Raw genomic sequence first — 15,422 nt, forward strand, 5'->3', positions numbered from 1 at the left:
CCTCAAGAAAGAGAAAGCAGCGCTTGTACTCTGGGTGGTATTCACCAGCTGCACCATGGTGCTACTGCTTTATAGACCTTTTTTTTTTTTTTCTTTCTTTTTTTTCTGAAGCTGTGCATCGTGCAGGTGAACATCACAGCTCAAAAACATGAGTGAAAGGCCCCAGTGAATGAAGAGCTTATTTTTAAAAGGGGAGACAAGAGAAAGGCAAAATAAACCCGCTGACCCCGAGAGGGGGCACATACTACAGTGTGCTGGTTGCAGCATGCTGAACTAGAACAGGTCGAGCAGGTTAGATACTGGGGGGAGAAAAGGTAAAGCTGGAAGACACATTAAAGGTGGAACGACAGCAACCACAAATGCAGTTTGAGATAGACTTTTTCCTCCTTCTCTTTGGTACGTGGCCCAGGAGTCTCTTCAGACAACATTCAACACGCGCTCATTAGGGCAGCAAGGCAAGCATTTCTGACATGCACGCACAACAGGCTAAGCAAAGATTTCCCTAACAGACAAACTTTCCCAGCAAACTTTCTCAGCAACCAGCATTTTCTACACAGAATTGCCCACAGTGAACTACAGACCTAGAAGACAAACCAGAATGCCATCCGGACACGCTGCTTGTTAACCTTGAGAGCCAACATATCCACAAGACACGCTACAATGTCAGGCTCATGGCAAAGGACTAACAGCCCCTCAACTGGCTGCAAAGATCACCTGGATTTTCTAGTGCTTGCAAAGTTAAAGCTTGTATTTATTTTGTGGCTCTTCCAAGGTGAGAAGGGGAAGTAACATCCCCAGGAATACTAAACCTTTAGAGGAGGTGATGTTCCTGAAAGGGTACATACGCTGAAAGATCAAGGTCACCGCAGCCATGTGCTCTGCGACTAGCGTCTAATCTGTCAAGTGGCTTGTGCTCATTTGAGCTGTGACACGGGTAACAAAGCAGCACTAAGCTATGCTGAATACACTCTGTTACACGGAGATTTATGTTACTGCCTGTGAGGAGGGTGTTAGTACCCAGCAATGTCGGACCACCTTCCCCTCGGCACGATTCATACCCAAAACCTGAAGTGACCACTGAGGGCAGAGCGTCCCCACTTTGCCTGCAGAAAACCAAACCGTAAAAACCCACAACCTTACAAGGTGCAAGCTCAGATTTAGGTATTAATTAAAGGACACGCACACACACAAAATCTGGGGCTGAAAAGCTCACGGAAGTGGTTCTTATGTTTAGGTACCGAAGAGCTGTGGAGATGCAAGTATAATGTTCCTCATTGTGTACGCTTTGGTTCTCAAGAACAATGGAGCTAATTAAGGTCAGCATATAAATCTTAACTCTGCACTTCCTTGCTTTGCTTGATTCTAATCAGATCTCAGCATTAGTGTTTTTGTGTTAACTTCCTTTGCTGTTCTTTAATGATAACTGAAGGGGGATACTGTCCAAGGCTGCAAGCAGTGCTCAACACATCTGAAATCATGGCATCTCCTTACAGCTCCAAGGGCTCACAGTGGTACTGTGACACAAGAGCTCCTTTAGGGTCACTTACAGCTGAAGATATCCATGGTGGGTTTTTTTTTTTGAGCATCCTATTTATGTATCATGTGAATTAAATAATGGTTTATGTAAAATCTTTACAAAGATGGCCAATCTACTCAGCAACAGTGAGACAGACAAAAGTTTCTGCCTGGTACTATTAAAATTACTTTGTTCCTCCAATTCTTATCAAAGACACAGAGAAACAGACTCCTGCTATACACTGCTGTTGAAAAGTCCTGACCTTTTCTTTCTTTCTTTTTTTAACATGGAGGTCCCAGCAGGGTACCCAACATTTACTCTGGACATATCTGCTGACAGGAGAGACCAAAAACATTTCTCTCCATCCGTTTCCCCACCTTTATTTACAAAATGTATTAGTGAAAACATAAGGAATATTTTTTAACCGCAAAGAAAACCAGAACAGGTATCACATCTCACTTGTCTCCTACAGCTACAGTTATCAATTACCAGAAGCAGAAATTAGTCCTTTGTGTTAGTTATCCCCGCTCAAGAATTAGGGCACTTGTATTTGCTGAAGCTTATATTTTACTAGCACGGTGACAGTGGTTAAATCATTCCCCACATATAAGGAATGCATTTGAAATGCATTCCTTATGGATGCCTGTATGCATCCTGCTTCTTCATATTTAAGAGCACTGAAATAAAAGCTCCTCAGGAGAAGACCAAAGAGACATTCCTGTTGTGCAAGACAATAATCGATGGCCTTTTCACACACGCGAAGTGTCAGTCATTTTCAGTGTGGCAGGTTCTTTGGGTACTTGTTTTTGTTTCAAGTTTTACGTGTTCAATCTTCCAACGCTACCCAAAATTTGATACCAAATTTCCACTTGGCCATCTTTGCAAACCACCATAAACCAAACACTGTTTTAACAAGACAGTTCCTCTCCCCTTCTGCAACTCCCCTCCTGTTACCTTCCCATCCCTCCCCCCCCCCCAAAAAAAAAAAAAGAAACAACAGCTCATCATGCCTTTTTAGCTATGTTCTGCCTCCAAAAATTCCCATCTTAAGCAAATGCTAGACTGAATGCATGTGCTAGACTGCAGAGATCCTATTTGTACTTCGAGGCTGGGCATTGTTACTGCACTGCACCCTACAAAGCACACACAACTTACTGGAAGCGGGCCAGTGCCATAAATAACATAGGAGAAATTCACAGGTGGAACGCAGGGAGAGGATGGATTTAGCCAGATCTCGAAGACACTCTGCGTATTGGATGTTTGAGAAGTCACAGGCAGCCTGTATGCGTGCCTGCCCATAAAACACAGATCCATGTTAAAGAGAGCTGGGAAATCGTTGAAGCATATGCATCTCAATCCCTGTGCCGTTATGGGGATCCAGCATGCACCATCCAAACAGTAAGTTACAGCCTTCACTAAGTGTATGCTCTTCATTTGCCAGTGAAGGTGGCTGGCTGAAACAACAAAATTCACAGGTTCCCCTCCAGCACATGCATTTTCCATCTTTCTCAAAAAACCTGCACTCGGCAACATATACATACACACGAAGCATCGCTTAAAAAATCTGAATAGCAGAACAGGACCATACACTGATAACAAAAACAGCTGTTTGTCTCTCTAAGCACGTTAAAAAAAGAAGTTTGGGAAAATTATCTAACACTGAGAATAGGATTGAGAATGAAAGTGCCTTCTTAATTAAAAGAAGAAATACCTTCTTTGATAGGACCCTTTGTAAGCATGCTTCAAAGCATAGCTTCTGCAATCCAGATCTTCCAATTTGAGTTTCAAAGACTTCTGCATGTGGTTGTTGCATGTGGTGTTTTGCATGTGCCAAAAAAAAAAATCCCCAAACTTTGAGACCTGTTCCTGAGATAGTACATAAACAGCCTATGAGTACTTAAGCAGGATGCAACTAAAAAGCCTTTATGAAGAATTTTGCCAGGCAGAGGGCAAGGAGTGGAAGGGGAGAAAAGGTCAATACGTGTGACATTCTGGTTCACAACGCTTCAGTTAGTTTGCACGGTCACACTCACAGACAGCATGGCAACCACCAGCCGTAGACACTGCAGCTTAGTTTACCAAACTGGGGAAGTTGTGGTAGAAATACATATATTATCCCTTAACTCTTTTCAGACTTGCCACAGAGCCTTTAATAGCTACCCACTGGAAACTGGCAGGAAGGTCATTTCTCGCCTCCTGTCTGGCATTTATATTCTATTAACATTTCCAAGTTGCATGCAGAACATGTCTTTGGCAGGGAGGAAAATGTGATTTTAAAGTGATAGGTACAGACCATCCTTAGCTACAGAAATGGAAAAGGAGCTGTTGGCAAACTCTCCTACCCCGGAGGAAACCCTTCTGGAGCAAGTGGAGGCATCACTCTTCCCACTGAAGCCTGATGCATGTTCTACTGGAATGCAGCACAGTAAGTCAAGCAAACTCTTTTCTCTACCTTAAGGTCCCTTGCTAAAGCTCACAAATCAACACCACCATCAAAACCCACAGCAGCGGGCTAACTCCTCTGTCTACATTTCGGGGAGATGTAATGGGGGCGATGGAAGAAGAGGCTTGCAACTTCCTATTTGGTGGCAGAGTCTAGACCCAAAAGGGCTCCTCACTATTCATAGATAAACTCCCGAGAGAGCTACAGATGGAAAGCCTTTAGTAGTTGCAATCTACTGATTTTAGATGCTTCTTCGGAAATGCTCAGCTATTTCAGAGCCACAGAAAACTCTTATATGCACACACCTTCTTTCCATATAGTTTACGCTTCTGCTGGAGATCTGAGAGTATTCAACTTCAAGTTACTGCAACTGAGATAAAGCCCTAGTGCCTGTGTCTCTAGCACGGAAGTTGAAGGATTACCATGTGCTGTATTTCTTACATACTGAGTTACGTACATTTTCCTTACATACTGATCATCACAGTTCCATTCCAGCTGCAGGAATTTTGAACTCAAAACTACAATGATCTAACCCCTTCCTCTAAATTCCTACAAACCGCAACAATACAAGCTCCTCAAACCCCACATCGGTCCCGGTCCCTTATACTACAAGGCTTGCTCCTTCTGGAACTGCTCGAAAAGAAAAAGGCAGCACCCTCTCCAGCTCTCCTCCTCCTGAGCAATCCATGTCCCTGATAGGGATCCCAGGCACGGACGGGTTTCCCAGTTATCACACCAGACTGCAACAACCCCCCTCTAACAGGAGCCTGGGCACTGATAAAGAGGCAATTAGGTTGACAGCACATTCAGAAGAACAAGAAAATTAGCTCTTCACTCTAGACACTGAGCAATCTCCAGAGACCTCTGCTCTCTCCAACCGTGACTGTCCCCACAGGAGGCTGGGGCCACTCCTGAGCAGTCTGGCAGCTTCAGGCGAGTTTTCGGGGATGCCCTGGGCTCACAGTTCTTTGTTGAAAATCCTGGCCAAGAGTCACCCTGGTCAGAAAAGGAAGCAGGTTTTAACCTCTTTTTCTGAATGGTGCTGCACAAGGGAGCCTTCCTTCTCCACCCCTCCGTTTGCTGTGCCCATTCAACTTGACATGTTGACAAGGAGCCAAGGAGCACAACAAAAAGAAACTGGACCTTATGTGAGAGGCTCTGACTCATTTACAAATGAAGTGTTTGCTTGTATTGTGGGAGTCAGGAAGGGCAGCATCAATTTAACAGGTAAAGAGTACAAGCAACACCCCAGCACAGCTAGACTAACCCGGAGGAGAGCCAGGCAGAAAACTGTGCTCCCACTTGCCAAAAAGTTTGGGTACTGCAACCAAGTTTTGCCGTCGTGCAAAAAAAACACCAAATTAGAGGTGTTTTTTTTTTTGTTTTTTTTTTTATTTTTTTTTTCTCCGTTAAGAAAGGGAGGGAAGAGAAAAATTACTTTCCACGGAGATGATAGGCACCTCAGAGTGTAAGAACACATTTTCTAACCCTGAAAACCAACTGGAACTTGTCTCCCTCCCTCCTCTTCTCTACCAAATGTCTAATGACCTGGCTGCTAGGAGGTAAAAAAATGGATCACAAATTTCATCCTCTATCGGAACAGTAATAAACACTCCTACAGTACAGCATTGCCCTTGACAAAACTGTTTCATTGGGCTTTTAATCCTAAAAGGTCTTTAAAAAAAAAAAAGTCTTGATTCAAAAAAATAGCATAGGCAGTTAAGTAAGAGCCAGAACAAGGCACAGATGGAGAAAGAGAAGAGAAGAACGTACGCAGTATGTGCATACACCTTCTCCCCCCAATTCAGATCCCAGCAGACTAAATTCTCCCTTGGTCCTGCCCTGTGCACTGAGCATATTTGGTGTAAATACCGCAATACATGGGAAGATTCCTTCAGGACCTCCACGAGCTATGCTGATTCTTTAGCAGAACATCCACAACTTTCTGCTAAACCCACGGCTTCTCTCTCTGACCCCACATTTTGTGTGATGCTCCATGGGGACTGCAACCCTGGATACCAGAGGCACATTAGGAACCTTGTTCTTTGCTGGTTTGGACACCTATCTGTCACTACTTAGACACCCGAGCACAAAGCCAGAGAACAATCAAGGAACTGCGTGCAGAAGCAGAGAAAGATGCACTGGTGTTATCACCCAACTGGCGCAGGAGAGCAGACGTGGTACCACCACAAGCAAGACCTGCAGGTATTGCACACAAGGCAGGACCTGGCAAGCAGGTCCTTGCCCCCGGATCCTGAGGCAGAAGCAGTTTTGAATGGGATGCGAAAGGCATTTCATCCACAGCACTGGCAGGCCATGGGACCCGATGCTAGCTAGGTCTGCGGTGCCTACAGAAGAATTTCTTTCAGACCATCTTAGACTAGAAATACCTGTTTCTGAAGGAAGTACCTGGTGGGCAAAATGAGCATCTTCCTTGTGAGTGTGTCATAGTACCAGATAACAAATAAAATTTCACTTTGTATTTATTTTCATCTGCCTACTTGCACATTCATATTTTCCACCTTGGCATCAGGATTCACTTTTATAGTCTGTTACGGCATCAAGAAATGGTTAACTTGCTGAAAAAAAAAAAAAAAATTTTGGTGCTGTCCTGCCAACCATTACCCTCCTTTTGCAAAACTACCCTCTGTAGGTAGGCTCAGGATCTTGCCTGTCCCAGGTCTGGGGCCACTTGCCGCAGCATCAATGAGCTTTCTGCAATATCCCACCACGCTGCTGCAGCGTCGGCCTACACAAGAAGGAATTTTACAAAGCAGACAGGAACTGACAGCTGTGAAAGAACTTTTAACAGGAATCTTTTCCTTGCATGAACTCAGGTCCTTCTTAGTGTGGGCAGTAAACACGGTGCTCCATCCTGGAAACTTCATGTAGCATCTCATTAAGAGGAAAAATTTTAAATGAACAATCTTCTCATTAGAAGGTCCTAATCTATGGTTACTTCTTTTGGGCAAGTCAGTCAGCCTGGCAACTCTGATGAACTACTTAAAGCATGGTAAGGGTTGTTATACAGGGAAACTCCACTAAGCAAAGGATATTACGTCAACATCTGATAGGCCTGGAGTAAAGTGCCACAGGAAGCCTCCCTTTCCAGTTTCTGGGAGACGATGAGGAGATGCCTAGGGAGCAAAAAACTACACAGAACATGCAATCCTTCAGCAAGCAGCCTGGGCTGAGGAACAGGACACAAAGGTGTCCAACAAAAGGTTCCTGGTGCTGGATTTCACCCTTTTGATGCCAACAGTGGCATCAGCTGCAACTCAGAAACAGCCCTGCCTTCCTCATGGCACATGGAGCAATGACCCAGTCTGGGGAACATGTGGCTCGCAACATCACTGCCTCCTGGTCAGATGAGTCAGACGTGATTTATTCAATGCCCAAGGCCACTATCTCCTCCGAGCATCTTTATGTCCTCCCCTTCCCATTTTACGCTTTTCTCTCCAATTCTGATCAAGTACAGGTTAAACAAATAGAGTTACAAAACCACACACACTCTCATTTCTCCTCCATTTTTAAGTGACTGTTTAAACTGTTCAATAAGATACAGTTAAGGTAGAGCTGCAAGCAGGTACTGCTTTCTTTGTGCAGGAGTATGTTATCTCTTCCATTGTCACTGAAATCACACCTTTCATTCCACCCTTTCCAAGCATATTCCTTGGAAAATGATTGGTAATAATCAAGGAAACAAGGTATCTTCCCTCCCACACAAAACCAGTCCGTAACCATTGCTCTTGTCATTTTGCTTATAAGCTATGTTCCTTTCCCCCACCTGTTTTACAGTTTCTTTGTAGGTTGTAAACTCTTTGATATGGGGACTAAAGCTATGTGGGAATTCACAAACTGTTAATCAGCTCTGAGGTGCTCCACCCATGCAAATAAATGAATACTGAATTGGGGGATGAGAGAGGGGGAAGGAACATACATGTGGTTTAACATTCAGTTTCCCCACTTCACAACTGTACATATTGCTTTATTCTTACTAAAGAAACTATATGAAATATGTTTGGCAACTCCAGTTACAGAGAATTTTCCAGATCCACAGTGCAGTAAGTTGTCTACAGTGCAAGTAAGTACTGATGCGTGTAGCTAAAACCAAGAGCAATTATACTAAAGATACATCTTCATGATGGCACTTGGATACCTCACTTCCTCACATCCTCCAACACCAAAGATGCCCTGGTACAACCATTTGCATCTGCTACACTGAAGCTATGAAATCAGAAGCTCCTCTACAGCTTAGCTATATATTTTTATCCTTCAAGAAAAATCCATCCCATTTGTCAAAATAATAATAATAATAAAACAAACAAACAAAAAAACCCACAATACTTCTGGATATCCACAACAACTCAGTACTATGTGAAGAGAGCAAGGAGACCTGTCTCAATTCTGGTGCCCTCCCACAACATAAGCATCCTTGTAGCTGTAGAGCGTGCATGTGTGTCACTCCACATTTGATACCAGAGTCCATACTTTCTGCCCAAGTAAGGATCTTTAATCTGCTTCAAAGTCCTTCCACAGAAACAAAACCAGCCCCCTATCTTGTAATGCTTTCCAAACTCCTGGGTCAGAATCAGCACTCACCTGTGCATGTTTCCATTGGTGGTGAAGGACTGTCCACATACTGAACATTTATAAGGCCTTTCACCTGAGTGCACCAGCATGTGGCGATCAAGGGAGCTCGCTGAGCTCAGAGACTTTCCACAGATGCTGCAGGAATGGTCTGTTCCTCCAGTGTCAGTGTTATGCTAGAGAAAGCAATGATTTTTTTTCATTGAATGCCCCTTCTAAAGTGCCAGTAAAGTATCAGAGACATTTACAAACATCTTAAAAGCAGCTTTGAAGAGCCACTTAACACAATGCCTTATATCAAGGTGTGCCCCATATAAACTTCTCTTTTCCTGAGCACTCCCCCCTCAACTCCACCCTCACCCTTCACTTTAACTCCTTCATGCACCAGCACAGGCAGTTGCTTTGTGCAGCCTGAAGTGCCCACCACATTTCCCCTGGGTGTGCAACAGAGGGGTACAGAAAGGGATCCAGCAACAACCCATCAGACAAATGGTACCTTGGGATACCTTAAGTTATGCAGTGGTTTGGGGTTGGGTGAGTGGTAAGGGGGAAGACAGAAAGAGGATGTAATTATGAACTTTATGGCAGAAGACACTTCACAATAAATGCTCTTTAAGTATATTGATTTTGAAGTAACTGAGTAGTAAGAAAACAGAAGGAAGCTGCTTCTGAATTCACATGCAGGCTCCTATGGCCATATGAATGCATTACAGGGCAAAATATGGCTATTAACTACCTGTGATATATGTACCACTCTTTGTTACTTGCATTCAGATAAATGATTTTTTCTTCACATAGAAAAAAAAAAAAAAAAAAAGAGAGAAAACAACAACAACAACAACAAAGCAGGTGTTGTTGGAAAAAAAAATTAAGTAACAGCTACAGCTTAATTAGGAAAAAAATTAAGTAACAGCTACAGTACAGAAGGGAAAACTGAAGTAGTATCTAGTGGAGTCATAATGGTGAACCACAACCTAACAACTAAAGTAGAACTTTCTGACAGAAAAGGCCAAAGCTCCTCATAAAATACATATATATTTCAAGAGGAGCAGGAGGCAGTCTGTAGCTGACAGAAAAAAAAAAAAGCACCATATATTTGTAAAGTGTATTTTTAATTCTGCCTCCCAAAATTGCTGCACTCTGTAAAGGACAGAGAGGTTCTTCAATGCTGAGATGATTTTAAAATTGTGTCTTCCTGCTTCTTAATTTGCATGAACAGTAAAGGGAACTGTATTCAAACAGGATAACAAAACAGGACTTATGCTTCATGATGGAAGTGGTTTTCCGGATCCTTAGGATACCTTAAGCTATGCAGAACAGGACACACATCCTTGTTTGAGCCACTCGGGGGGTGGGGAGAGGAAGGGGAGGAAGGGAGGAGAATTACCCCGTTGTTGTTGTTGTTGTTGTTGTTGTTTTAAAGAAATAGCAGGGGAGGGCTTAAATAAAAGCAAATCGATTGCAAAAAAAAGTTATAATGAAGCATTTCTGATTTGTACACGGAATTGTTTTTCACCATTGCAAATGCATACTGACAAACCAGGCACAATTAATAAAGAATCAAGCTTGTACTTCGTGTACCTGACGAATGTGCATAGTTAGCTGGTGCTGTGTAGTGCAAATCTTTTCACACAGAGGACAGGTATAGGAAGACTTCTCTTCTTTTGTTTCCTGTGAACAAAACAAAACAAAACAAAAAAAAATCAGAAGGAGTATCAATATAAAAGAACTGGAAAGCTGTTACTGCTGGGGATGGAAAAATAGAAGCCATCCTAAGTACAAAAGGCTACTGCTAACAGAACAACTTGTCTGTGTGCATTTATCATCCTGATAGATCCCTCAGGGAAGTTTCAGAAACTTCTGAATTTATAAATAGGGGCCATTTCAGCTACCACAGAAGTACAGCAGCTGTTTTAACAGCACACTGATACTCAGCAGTAGCAGTTTAGGACAGGAAGTGAAGGCAATTATTGCGACCAGCTCAAACTGCCAGGAGGAATTTAGGTGAGCAGAAAGTAATTACCCGGCCTGGAAACCCGCCAGATTATGCGGGCAAACACCACTAATCTTACAAAAAGATCTTTAATAAGCACACGTCTTCAGGATTTTGGGTTTTCCACCCCATCTTGGTGGCAGGGCGCTAGCCCTGTGCCCTTTTCTCAGAGCTGTGCGTTCTGCTCCTTGTCTGACTCAGAAGGAAGAGCGGCATTTACTGAATCACCAGCACCATTTCCCTGAGCATCCTGTGTTTCTCCTGGAAGCATCCCATCCAGGCAACACCGGCCAGGCCCAACCCTTCTTAAGCTTGCAAGATCTGATGAGATCATAGCGAGAAAGAGGTGACAACGCAGGAGTGTACGTGACTCAAAAAGAACACATTATGAACCCGGCTGTTCTCCACCCAGGTGAGAATCAGGAGTAACCATGGTCAAACCACGAGTACAAACAGTGCAGCCGACCCGGAGAGCTCAGCCTGATTTAAGTATGCCCTTGAGACACTGAGCAAAACCGCCACTCTTTCAGCCAAGGATGAAATGGCACTCTCACAGGAACCAAAGGGATTTGCCTGAATTGTCCGCAAGGATGACTACTGAGTAACATATGGGCATTTTCACCATCTCGCTAACAAGCCCAGATGAGGCTTCTGCACTCAAGCCTGTATGACTCAAAGCAAGAAGGTCTGGCACTGAGTTAAATCTTCGTTTTCTGTAGAATAATGCACATCTTTACCAGCTAGAGAGATCCACCGCCTGTTATCTCAGCTTCTGGTTATGAGAGTACCAAAAACCATCTCTGTGTGACCGACGGGAAACGACAATATTTATGCTAAAGGAAAGCATTCTAATGAATCTCTTTGCTGGCCACTGTAGGTATCATTAGTCAAAACAAAACAAAACAAACAAACAAAAACCAACCAAACAAACAAAAAACATAAGCAGCTTTTCAGTCAGAAATGAGAGGGGGTTGAAGTGACTGTCTATCCATTTCCTCTCCCTCCAAACAACTCTTATTCCCTATCGCTGTCCCAAAAGTCACCAGTTGAGAAAGGACTGTTTCTGGATTGTCAGACATGGGCATTTGTGGGGAACACTGAGAATGACTGACTCAAGCCCCTGTGACAAATCCTTGGGCATTTGGTGAGGAAAGATGCTGACACAATGATCAAGTTTTGTTTTTTTTTAAGTCTCGACTTAATAAAGCTTTCCACATCATTTTGGGGAAAAAATTCTATAGAGAAATCTAACTAAAATCTACAGAATCTGCTAAAATCTAAAATCTAACATTTTTTCAAACGTAGGCTCCATGATACTTTTCTGTTAACTTCAGTGATGAATGAAGAGCTACTTTCTCATTTTGCCTCAAGTAAACAAAACTTCAGACCTCACTTCTAGAAGTATCAGGATCACATCAGTTACGCTCTCCCATTCCCCCGTATTGTTTCTCTTGCAGATATTTTTCCAAATGTTTTTCAGGGCTCTCCATCCTGAAGTTAATCACTGTAGGCCATGCACACGGGCCAAAGCCTACTGCACTGTTACTCAAAAAACATTAGAAAGCAAGCAAGAAAGGCTGCCATTATGAAGTCTGAACACACCAAGAAAATTAAAACGCATTATCCCAGTGGCCCACACACACATTTTTATATACAAACATATAATTCACACACATGCATTCCATCCTACTTATACAACTTTAATTTCACTATATGCAACCAGTCTGTGGAGTAACGTTCGGCTCCAATTATACTGCAACCCTGTTAAAGTTGGCTCAGGACAGAGAACAAACACACTGTGCTGCGAGGAAAATCCCTGCAGCTGTGCTGACAGTTTAGATGGTGTTTAATCCCCAGGGTATTTCTGTGAAATTATCAACCTACTACTTTATTTTGCCCCCCTTCTAAATGTGTGATACAGTTCTACATGATGCAATTAATTGTTTCAGAGGCTGCTTTCTAGACTGCCTGCTCTTTGCATCAGCAAATTAACAGAAGATAGAGTAATTAATGGTTCACCTTGAAGCAAAGATCAGAAACACACTATAGCTCTGCCAGAGCTGATTACTATTGAATCTGGGGTTTATTATTAACTAAAACCCAAACTTTCTCCAGTGGTCACACAGGGTACATGCTGCATACCGTAACACAGCTCAAGCAAATCAAGGGTAGCTACAACTGGACTGCTGTTGACTGACTCAATCCAGACCAAAAAAACATTAGCATCCCTACTGTAAAAGCATCCCCCCCCGGCTCACAAGTGTAAAACATGGCACTTGCCTACTTCACTGGAGCCAGGCTGGTGAAAACACACTTCCTGAACTAAAAGATTAAATTAGCAGCTAATTTGTTAGCTACTCTCAAGTTAGTCAACCTGGCAGGACTGCTCTGCATTCAGCTGATGGCAAATGCTTCGAGATTTGTGCATTAGGGTTTTCTCCAGCTCAAGAAAGACCTTTGTCACATCTTGTCTTTTCTTCAAGAGCAAAGCAAATGAGAAGCTCAAATGGATGCAGGTTGATGTGAGAACACGTTTGTTAGACTATGGGTAGCCTAGAGCCAAGATAAAGTCAGCATTATAAAGAGAACCATAGACTTGGGACAAAGGTTCAGGGCAAAATGTTTCACTGCCAACTCATGGGAAACAGCAGTCAGACCCAGAAAACTAGCTGACTGTTATTATCCTTGCAATTGTACTAAGGGGCACATTCTGATCAGAATCGGAGATCTGTGTGCTGTTACACACTGAAACAATTCAGTGCTTTCATTCTGCTACTCTGAAAATGGAAATTCACTGTATTAGATGTTGCTAACCAGATTGATACCCACTTAATATTTCACATCACACTTTTATTTTCTCAGTAATGTAGCCATTTGCCCCTCTGGCAGTAACAATCTTTCAGACTAAAAACAAATAGGCTATTTACTATGTTTTCAATGTATTTATTTATTTTTACACTGTAAGAATCCCTCTTAATCCTGTCACATTTACTCTCGAGCTTCCTTTGATTCGATGCCCATCGAAATATCAGGTGGAATAAAGGTCACCAACGCTAATAAACTTCCCTGAAGCCAAACCACATGGTGTACCAGCAGACAGCTGTGTAATAGCACCGCCACTGAGACTCGTCTGAACTCCAGTGCCTTACTTCACATGATGAAATCAAGGAACCATGGCAGCCCTTAACTGGCAACACTGCAAATAAACCTCAAAGCCAGGTGCTAGACAGTACGACCCCACAAATACAGTTGCCAGTACACTGCCCAGGCTCTTTATTTAAGAATTCCCACGTTCATTTACTGTTAACAGCTTTTAACTCCTTTTAAGCAAAAAAATTCAAGACAAGTCATAAGTCTGTCAACTGGGCAGCTACTCTGCAAGCTATTAATAAACTACTATAGGAACATCACATGAGTCATGCTTCTCAGCCTTTCTGGTCCCTGTTATATCTTGATTTATTTACAAATTCTCTGTGCTTTGCCATAAGCTTTGAAGTCAAATGGGCAAAGGGATTTGGGGTATTTCTTGCTGTTCTGTAGCACCTGCATGTGCAGGGCTTGACACAGCAGGACAGGAACACGGGTATCAATAATCACAGCTTTAACAGTCTCCTTTCACTTTTCTAGACCACTATTGCAATCAACTGATGCCATCAACTGGTAAATTGAAAAAAAAAAGATAAAAACTACATATATTTGCTCCCTAAGATTTATACAAAGCATTCTGCAATAGCTCTTCATACTTTCATTAACAATGAAGTAAGGGCTCCTTACAGTACAATTGTGTGAACTGAGCACCCCGATGGACCTTTCATTCCAGCACCACCTTTAACCTTCAGTCACTTGGGTCTTCCCCTGGAGCAATCACACACCTCATGAAGCCACCCCCACAACAGCTGAGCCAAGCCCCACAGCCCCCTGCCAGACCACCCTGCTCCTTCTCTGAGCAAGTTCAGTTCCTGCTACTTCTTTTCTCCTAGGTTAATGGAACAAACTGGTCTCCCAACAAATCTCACAAATGCAAGAGCCTGGATAACAGATGTGGCAGGGAAAATGTGGCAATTTTGGCTTTGCCTCTGCTGTTGTCATCTGGCAGATCAGCCTGCCCACTGTATGATATGGGAGCGTGTGCTCCAATGTTTTACATGTGAATCCAAGCAAGTGGACCCCTTCCACCCCCAGTTTTCTGAAGTTAAGTTATGGAGGGACACAAGAAAACATCCATATAGGAGCAATGGCAGAGGCAAAGCATACCCACTGAAAGAAAAACAGACAAAACCATCAACAAAACATAATTACATTTTATCACTTCCCATGCAGCTGTCTGAATTCCCTTCGTCCACTGCACTTGGGCTTACATACCTGATTCCTCCTGCCAATCCGATTTGGTGCAGGAGACTTGGAGGGGGATTTAACATTTTGAGAGTTCCCGCCATTTTCAGCTATCTTCCCCACATTCATTACTGCTGACATCATGGCGTCAATGGAGGACAAGTCCGCTCCGTCCAAACTGTTTGGTGAACTTGGTGATACCTTGTAACTGTTTAAGGTTTCCAGCTGCTTCTCTGGAATTAAAAACAAAAACACACACAGGAGTTGCTAGGTCATCTGAAAGAAAACAAATCCTCACAGTATTTTCAGCTGCCTGTACCTTGCACCACACTGTTTGATCTTCATGGACCATATACAATGGCCCATAATAATTGGAGGTTTTCTTGTAAAAGTTTCTTATACTGGAATGTGTAGGTTAAGGTGTGCATTTCTTCTCACAGAACATCCATGTTATCTTGATTTTCAACCTTAATTGAGTATGGCACATATGGAGCGATTTACCTTAAATTCTCTTGCTATAAAATGGTATTATTTGTGGTACCTAGTGA

At 42.9% G+C, this 15,422-nt stretch overlaps 1 protein-coding gene across 6 annotated transcripts in view; it reads right to left on the reverse strand.

Moving 5' to 3' along the window:
- RREB1 (ras responsive element binding protein 1) overlaps nt 1–15,422 on the reverse strand; it is a 124,611-nt gene that overhangs the window by 51,915 nt on the left and 57,274 nt on the right. For all 6 annotated transcript variants that reach the window (XM_082754005.1, XM_082754007.1, XM_082754009.1 and 3 more), the window contains 3 exons: nt 14,905–15,107; nt 10,131–10,220; nt 8,562–8,725 (listed from right to left, as the gene is read on the reverse strand). In XM_082754005.1, coding sequence (XP_082610131.1) covers nt 8,562–8,725; nt 10,131–10,220; nt 14,905–15,107 — 457 coding nt within the window. The remainder of the gene's footprint in view (nt 1–8,561; nt 8,726–10,130; nt 10,221–14,904; nt 15,108–15,422) is intronic.

The sequence above is a fragment of the Aythya marila genome (genome assembly GCF_965140915.1).
Source record: "Aythya marila genome assembly, chromosome: 2".
Lineage (NCBI taxonomy): Eukaryota > Metazoa > Chordata > Aves > Anseriformes > Anatidae > Aythya > Aythya marila.